We start from the raw sequence: 9,515 nt of genomic DNA on the forward strand, positions 1-9,515 counted from the left end.
ATGCTAACAATGTGATGAATGATATCCGCTATCAGCCAGACATGAAAAAGATCAAGATTCCAATCACAATTTTCTGTAACCATCTCACTCAATTTGCAATCTAGGTTAATGTTCACTTGAGTGGGGACAAGTTTGGATAGAGGTCCCACATTAGGAACCCATGCATCCACCTAACATCATACATTATTTCCATTTCCTATTGACCATATCAAATTATCATGAAGCAGAAGTCATACCTTGGAAATAGATTTCCACAAAAAGAACTTCTACTCTGCGAAATGCATTTCGATACTTTATCCTTAACCCCATACTTTTCTCGAAGAACTTGAACCCATAAGGCCTCAGTTTTGGTGACAAGATTGAAGCCAAGTTTTATCATTCAAGCTGAATTCTGATCACTGAGATGTCGAAACCCAAACCCTCCAAATGATCTAGTTTGACAAATAGCATCCTAACTCACTAACGTCATTTTCCTACTGCCACCAGAAGAACCCCAAATAAAGTGTCTCACCAAACTTTCAATTTCATCACAAACATCTTTTGAGACCATTAAAGACTCCACGAGGCAGCTAGAAATGGATAAAATGACCGATTGTGCAAGAGTAACCCTTACTGTGAAAGAGAGTTTCTGATCCTCCGAACTGGAGAGCTTTTTCTGAATCTTATCTATCAAAAAACTTAGTGTACCTTTGATAATTTTGTGGTGAAAAAGCGGGACTCCCAAATAATTCCCAAAGTCATGGACAGGTTAGAAACCGAGCAGGTCTGTAATCTTCCCCACTAAATCCCCATTGACCCCTATAGAGAAAAAAAACATTAGTCTTATGAGAGTTTACCTTGTACCTTGAAGACCCACAAAAACTCCCATTGAAGTCCTTAAGAAGTTCACTATGCTTCAAGTCCGCTTTACTAAATATCACAAAGTCATCTGCAAAGAATAAATGGATAGAGCAGGCCCCTTATGAGATAATCGAATGGGATTACACTCCCTAGAAGAGATGGTCGAATACAATACAAACAAATATGGGAAGAGAGGGCGACATTATGAATTATATTAGGAAATTAGGAATAGCTGCAACTCTAAGAAAAGCTTCCACAAAATCTCACCGAACTCTGTCGTAAGCCTTTTCCAAATCAATTTTGATTGCCATCCATTCCATAGTACCCTTACTTATCATAGTATACAGAACTTCCTGCGCTATAATTATATTATCATCAATGTTTCTTCTTGCAATAAATCTTGCTTGCTCTTGGCCAATGATCCTAGGAAAGACAATCTTTAACTTGTTCACTATCACCTTCATAAAAAGTTTATATAAAACAAAACAGAGGTTGATAGGCTAAAATTGAAAGAAGCTTTCAGGGTTCTGAAATTTTGAAATTAAAATGATCAGGGTATTCTTTAGATTTGAATCAATAACATTACCCTCAAAGATCCCCTTAACCAAATTACATATTGCTACTCCCACAACATCCCATTGATTCTGAAAGAGCAAAGCGGGAAAGCCATTACTTCCTGCTGCCATGTCAAAAAGTGCCCTTTTAATCTCCTCATCTAAGACAGGTCCTCCGAGGAAGTCAATATCCATAGTCCCAAGTTGTGGGTAGCCACTGGTAGGTAAATTCGTCGTAGGACTGAGAACCTCAGCATACAACTTTTGGAAGAATGTAATAGCCTCTATTTTAAGAGTTTCAGGTACAAAATCCATTTTCCATCTAAGTTACGCAAGGTCTTTATACTATTTTAATTTCTCCTTTGAATCGTATGCCTATGAAAAACTTAGTATTAAAGTCTCCTAACTTCAACCAGTCACATCTTGATTTTTGCTACCAGAGTAATTCTTCATGATAAAGAATATTTTCTAGTTCCTTTCGAGTTTCCAATTCGTGTTGTGCCAAGTTGTTAGAACCAGGGACATCCATAACACGCTGAATATCGCTAATTTTTTAATCAAATATTTTTTCGAGTATTGATATGCCCATAGACACATTTATTCCAATCATTGAGTCTTTCAGTGAGTGATTAAGAGAGCCCAAAATGTTACCGTCAAAACTCCAATTATCCGAAAGAAACTCTAGGAAATTTAGGTGTTCCAACCAACCAACTAAAAAACTGAATGGCCTGCCTCTAAGAGGAGATATATTCGATTGTAAAGATAGTAAAATGGGCCTATGGTCTGATTTAATTCTTGGATGATGAGTCACCATACAACTAAGGAAAACCTCTACCCAAGCCTCATTACCTAGAGCCCAATCCAAACGCTTGAACAGAGTACCATGACTCTAAGTGAAAGGGGAACCTCTGAAACCCAGATCATCGACTTTATTAATGTCAACAAAATCACTAAAAAAAAACACCATTGACCTGTTACTTGGCCACCTTTCTTCTCCCTTGCCAATAGAATTGCGTTGAAATCCTCAATAGCTAACCAAGGAGAATGACCTGAAGGGATAGATAACCATAAATCCTTCCAGAAAAGCCTCTTTTTTTTATCTATCTAGGAAACCATAAACGAAAGCAACAAAAATCAGTCGTGATTGAAGAATAGACAAAATATGAGTCAAAATAAATTGAGGATGATTTCTGATCACCTCTACATTAATGGAATCCTTCCGTCCTAGCCAAATACCACCCGATAAACCAACTGATTCTACCCAATGAGTTCTTTCAAACCTCAATTTTGTAATAATAGTATCAGCTTTAAGACCACTAACCCTTGGTTCAAGCAAACTAAAAATATCTAGTTTAAACTCATTACTATATTCTCGAAAAATTCATGGAAATTTTGGATTCGCACAACCCTACAGATTCCAAGGAAAAAAGGATAAATTCATAATAAAAATTGAAAAAGGAGATAACACATTTATTATCGGACATGGAAAGTACTATCTGAGCCTTCTGTTTCTCCTGTCACTTTTTCCTTGGCAACTTGGTCGTCCAAATCCAAGGAGATAAGATTCGTTGCCATCAACATGGATCCGACAAGAGAGACTTGTGAGCTCACCATAGCCTTAAAATGATTACTTGGTCCCTTAAGAGTTTTATTAATCTTCCAACCACCCTTACGATCCCTTGCTTTTCCACCATTATCGTGACTATTAACCGGGTTAAAATTATTTCTTAACTTGCAGCTTTATTAACGCCCTTCGTCCCAGTCAAATTCAAGCTAGAGGTTCCTTGAAAGGTAATTATCGAATGATAATTGGAGTTGAGAATGGTTTCATTTGTGGTCACTGCCCGAACTTCTACTTCTTCAAATGCAGGATTAAAATTTTTTATCATTAAAACCTGCAGGAACCGTGAGCATTGTATCGCCCAAATCTCTAACTTCTCAATCAAGAATTCCAGCAGAATTGTCATCAGCAGTATCGGTTTTCTCAGTGTTGGGTTGGATCGCCCCACCTATCAAATGGTCCTTCAAAGGCGCGTTTGGTCCAGGTGCACTGCTGGACCTAGAACTCTGCCCAATCGATAGCCCACTTGTTTTTTACTTGGGCCCTTGTTACGAGCATTGGACCTAGAAATATTCAAAATAGAATTAGAATTTTTGTTAATTAAAGAACCCACTAACCTTTCCCGAGATCGAACTTCAGATTTCTTTCACCTTGATAATATCTTCCCAAAATCTACATTTACAATTTATTTCCCATTTTTCCATGGCCGAATATCTCTCTTTTTTCCCGAAATTACTCTTTAAAGAATCAAAATTGAAAAATAAGGCATGAAATCTCGACCCCGAAAATTTCTCCCCTTCTCCATTCTTTCCAAGTTTGTTCTATTCATGTGAGTTACACCTAGATCTCCTTTCCACCAGCATCCAGTGACTGAAATCATCGTTTTAGATCGTCAAGTCTGCATCTGGTCATGGGTTTTTGATTGTCAGAGTATATTCTTCTGATATGTTCCCTGTTGCTTGTATATGCGGACAACCATTCTTGGAGTGGCCATACTGTCCACACGAGAAAAAGAAAATCAATAAGCTTTTGTACTCAAATCATTAAAGATTTCCATTGATGAGGACTTGTGAGACAAGAGGTTTCTCCAGATTGATAAAAATAACCATTCGCAGGTATCGACCCCTTGCTTGGTTGTCTGTATTAAAATCCAATTTGGTAACCTTCCCCACCATTCCCCCAAGTTCCCTAATACCTCTTTTTTATAGAGATGGCTAGGCAACCCTAGGAGTCTAATCCAAGCCAGGACATTTCTAGGATAGAGACTTGTCGAATTGAATCAATAGTACAAGGTTGAACCGTCAAGTATTGCCCGAAGATAATCCATGGTCCTTGTGATAAAACCTTCTCATAATCTTTAGAATTTTGGAATTTTGCTAAATGTTAAACAGTTAATAAGGTAGTTAGTTTGGTAGAAAGCCTGTTAAGCAGTTCATTAAGCAGGTGGTTCTCATGTGTAAATAAAACCTCAAGAATGTATTGATTAAGATTAGAGAATAAAGACTAAAGAATTCTTCTATATTTGTTACATGGTATTAGTTGCTTAGTCTTGGTACGTGCTTCTGTTGTTGCGATTATGGCACCATCAGCCGATTCTAATTTCGTTGATCCTATGAGTTCTGCGTTTTTCGGTCAATGTTTGGTTCAATCCTTCCCTCATCATGACATGATGAAGTTGGAGGGCAACAACTTTGTTCAATGGCAGCAACATATCAGACTGATAGTTGAGGGATAAGAGCTGTAAAATTTTTTGGAAGGAATTTTGTCTGCTTCATCTCAGTTTCTTGCGTCTTTAGAAGGTACGTTAGTTCCAAATCCAGAGGCAGTTGTGTTCAATCAATAGGATAAGCTATTGACTTCTTGGCTCCTAAGCACGATTAGCTCATCACTTTTATCATGCTTTACCTCTGCTCAGTCTGCTTGTGATGGCTGGAACATTACAAATCGCCTTTTTGCTGCGTCAACCAGTGTGAAAATCTCTCGCATCAAACATGATCTTCATTCCCTAAAAAAGGGTGAGTTAATTGTGACAGAATATATTTCAAGAATAGAGAATACCTGTGCTTTACTTGTAGACTTGGATCGGTGATATCAGATGCTGAAAAGGTGGAAGTTTTTTTGGCTGGGTTCCCATCAGATTTTGATGTCCTACTAACATTGGCTTCTTTCTCACCAGAGCCCCTTCCTTTTAGCCGTTTGGTTAATGTACTCCTGGAATTTGGAAGCCGCCAGGTGCGGGCTGTGCGTGAGATTCCCATTCAAGCTAACCATGTTGTGGCATCTGATGTCACAGTAGTTGTTGATTCTGGTTCGGGCGAAGGTCGAATGACAGTGGGTCTACGAGGGCGTGGCTCCTGGTTGTGCATGCAGTGCCAGATTTACAATCGATTTGGCCACATAGTGCAACGATGCTTCTATCGTTTTAATCGGTCTTATGATGGTCCAAATACCTCCACCATGGTGAGGTTTTCACCGTCTGTGTATAATCGACAAGAAAAGGTTAGAGCGTCGCAAGCTAGGTTTTTTTGTGATGAGAATGAAGTTGGTTTTGTAGGGGATTCAAATGGGCAGTGGTCTATTGGCCCATCTGGGTGTTATGAAAGGCATAGGCCTCATTATGCAGGCCAATCTGCTGGGCAGTATCGTAGGTCAGATTCTCGTCAGAATTTTGGGCCGATTCATGGGCAACAGCATAGTTAGTTCTTTGGGCGGCAAACTGGGCACTGTTTTGGGCCAACTGATGACCAGTATTTTAGTCCTGTTAATTGGAAACATAATGTGCAGCAGTTTGGGTTGCATGCAGGTCAGCATATTGGGCCTCTTGATGGGCAGATTAATGGGCCGAATAATGTACCTATCAATGGGCTTAATACTAATTTTGTTGGTGGACAGTTTAATGGGCCTAATGCTAATTTTGTTGGTGTTGAGGGTTCTATGCAAAAAAAACGCTAATTCTGTTGGTGTCTCGTGGCAGACAAAACCTCGAGCACATGTTTTTTATTCTTCTCAGTGTGTTGGATTACCTCGACTTCCTAATTTTTATGCTTCTGATTTTTCGGATGCCACACAATACGATTCTAATTTTGATAATACCAATTCATCTGATCATATGCCGATACGGTCCTCATCTTGGTATCCAAATTCAGGGGCAACTCATCATGTGTGTCAGAATACATATGTTTTAAATGCCTTCACTCCATATAAAGGTACTTCTTCTCTTTTAATGGGGAATGGAGCTCCCGCTAATATTTCATCTATTAGGAGTGTTGTTCCATGTCGAAGAAAAAGTTATTGTATCTTTCTAATGTTTTGTGCGTACCAAGTATCCGGAAGAACCTTATGTCTGTTTCTCAATTTACTGTTGACAACAATGTATTTTTTGAATTTTACCCCTCTTATTGTGTTGTTAAGGACATTCAGACACAAGAGATTTTACTGTAGGGTCAAGTTCATGATGATCTCTATCAGTTTTCAGCTGGTTCGTCAGTTCTTTCTAATATTGTTCCTTCTGTTCATAATGCTGGGCTCCGAGATGATGATGTTTTCTCTCTATGGCATAAAAGGCTTGGTCATCCTTCTTTTGTGACTGTTAAGCTTGTACTTGGAAATTGTAAAATTGTTTCGAATAAAAAATGTCTTGATATTGTTTGTGGTGCTTGACAGAAAGTGAAATCACATAAGTTGCACTTTTCTCATTCTTACAGTGAATATACAAAATTGTTTGAATTAATTGTCTTTGATTTGTGGGGTCAGCCTCTGTTCATTATGGTGGTAATTTGTATTATGTTTCGTTTGTTGACATGTGTAGTCAATTTACCTAGGTTTATCTGATTAAGTGTAAATCTCAAGTAGTTGAGTGTTTCATTCAGTTTCAAAAAATGGTTAGCACTCAATTTGGGAAGCCTATTAAGAAATTTCAAAGTGATTAGAGCGGTGAGTTTCGTGCGTTTACTTCAGTTCTAGCTAGTCATGGGATTGTTCATCATATTTCCCACCCTCATACTTTAGAACAAAATGGTGTTGTCGAACGCAAACACAAGCATATTGTGGAAACTGGACTTACACTTTTGGCTCAGGCGAACTTACCTATGAAATATTGGGGCTATGAATTTTGTAGTGTTGTGCATCTTATTAATCGACTGCCTATTTTGGTCTTGAAAGGTCAGTCTCCATATCAGAAGCTTTATGGTTGTGCGCCTACGTATGATCACTTACAGGTGTTTGGTTGCTGTTGTTTTCCATATTTACGTCCTTTTGTGTCTTACAAGTTGGATTTTCGCTCACAGCCATGTACGTTTTTGGGGTATAGTTCTCAGCATAAAGGGTATTTTTGTCTCACTCTAGAGGGTAAAATTGTTATTTCTTGACATGTTGTATTTGATGAATGACAGTTTTTATTTCATTCATCTGGTTTGTTCACTGTTCAGTCATCTTCTCTCTCCCCCACAAATGTTCTTGTTGTTCTGGCTTCTTCAGTTCAGTCTGCTGCACAACCTAGTCACACTACTGTTCCGTCACCAACTGTGCCTTTGCCTTCTGATCTAGATTGTAATTCTAACCGATCTGTTACTGTTGATTTACCTGATACGTATAATTCCTGTGAGCCAGTCTCAGATGATTCATGAGCTGAATATGGGAATAATATAAGAGAGAGGTGTTTTTTGAGTTCGTCTACAGAAACTAGTCCAGTTAATCAATTCAGTGTGTCTCTGGCTGTTACTTCCTGTCCTGCAGGAAATGGTCATGCTATTGTTCCTCGGTCTAAGGCAAGCATTTTTAAGCCTAAAGCTTTGTCAGCTGCAGTTGATTTTGAACCTCGAACTGTTGATGAGGCTTTTGCTCATACGAAATGGAAGTCTGCAATTCAAGCTGAGTTTGATGTTTTAATGGTAAACTCTACATGAGAGTTGGTTTCACTACCTCCTGGTCGTAAAGCAATTGGATGTAAATGGTTGTTCAAAATTAAAAAGAATCCTGATGGGTCAATTAGTCGTCGAAAATCTTGGTTAGTTGCAAATGGGTGCTCTCAAGTTCTTGGTTGTGATTTCAAAGAGACATTTAGCCCAGTTGTCAAACCTGCCACTATTAGAACCATTTTGTCCGTTGCTGTGACTAATGGTTGGAGTCTTCGTCAAGTTGATGTATATAATGCTTTTTTGAATGAAGATCTAACTGATGAAGTGTTCATGCAGCAGCTTCCAGGATATGTTCGATATGGTCCAGATGGTAAGCCTTTGGTGAGCCGTCTGACGAAGGCTTTATATGGATTGCGGCAAGCTCCTCGTGCCTGGTTTGAAAATTTGAACAAATTCTTATATCTACTAGGTTTGTTTTGTCTAAAGCTGATGCCTCATTGTTTGTTAAAGTGTCAACCACATCCACTGTTTATATCTTGATTTATGTGGATGATATTTTTATCACTGGAATTTCAACTAATGAGATAAAATGTTTTGTTCAGCAACTACATAGCAAGTTGTCTCTAAAGGATATGAGTGAGCTCCGTTATTTTTTGGGAATTGAGGTCAGTCGATCTCCCACTGGTAGCCTTCATTTATGTCAGCGCAAGTACATTCAAGATATTATTGAAAGGAGTTCTCTGACTAATGCAAAGAATGTTCATACACCAATGGTTACTTCGTCGAATTTATCTAAAGATGATGGTGAAACGCTTGTTGATCCTATTGAGTACAAAAGTCTGGCTGGTGCTCTTTAGTATGTGGTTCTCACTCGACCAGATATTGCCTATGCTGTAAATCATATTTGTCAATTTATGCATGCCCCTACTACAGTTCATTTGATAGCCTTAAACCGTATTCTGAGATATTAACATGGTACTATTACTCATGGACTAGTTTTTTGAAGGTCCGATAGACTGTCTTTAGTTGGATATGCGGATGCCAACTGGGGTCTTGATTATCGTCGGTCTACAACAAGGTTTTGTGTTTTTTTTTGTCATACACCTATTTCATGGTGTTCTAAGAAACAACAAGTGGTATCTCGATCGACGGTAGAGGCTGAGTATAAAAGTCTCGCTGCAGCTTCCAGTGACGTTACATGGTTAGTATCATTGTTACAAGAGTTACGAATCAATTCTACTGATCCTCCTACAGTCTGGTGTGATAATTCAAGTGTGGTTGCTGTTACAGCCAATCTAGTATTACATTCCAAGTTTAAACATGTTGAGCTTGACTTTTTTTTGTTCGTGAAAAAGTGGCTAGTGGGTCTCTAGTTGTCGGTGAAGTACCTGCTTGTGATCAAGTTGCTGATATTCTTACTAAACCATTGACGGTCTCCTTGTTTTCTCATTTTTAAAGTCTACTTCGTGTTGAACCCGTTGATAAGTTGGGTGAATGTTAAACAATTAATAAGGTAGTTAGTTTGGTAGAAAGTCTGTTAAGCAGTTCATTAAGCAGTTGGTTATCATGTGTATATAAAACCTCAACAATGTATTGATTAAGATCAGAGAATAAAGACTAAAGAATTCTTCTATGTTTCTTACACTAAAAAATATCCATTTTTCTATATCCATCATTTGAAAGGGTTGAAATGGTCTCCAAAGT

The 9,515-nt window shown here is 38.3% G+C and overlaps 1 protein-coding gene across 1 annotated transcript; it reads left to right on the top strand.

Moving 5' to 3' along the window:
- The first annotated feature begins 4,531 nt into the window (after nucleotides 1-4,531).
- LOC105771931 (uncharacterized) lies at nucleotides 4,532-6,650 on the top strand. The gene is made up of 3 exons (XM_012593310.2): nucleotides 4,532-4,678; nucleotides 4,799-4,970; nucleotides 5,132-6,650. Exons 1-3 carry the CDS (start codon nucleotides 4,532-4,534, stop codon nucleotides 5,653-5,655), a joined length of 843 nt encoding a protein of 280 aa, XP_012448764.1. The 3' UTR covers nucleotides 5,656-6,650.
- The last annotated feature ends 2,865 nt before the right edge of the window (nucleotides 6,651-9,515 follow it).

The sequence above is a fragment of the Gossypium raimondii genome, chromosome 6, assembly GCF_025698545.1.
Source record: "Gossypium raimondii isolate GPD5lz chromosome 6, ASM2569854v1, whole genome shotgun sequence".
Taxonomy (NCBI): domain Eukaryota; kingdom Viridiplantae; phylum Streptophyta; class Magnoliopsida; order Malvales; family Malvaceae; genus Gossypium; species Gossypium raimondii.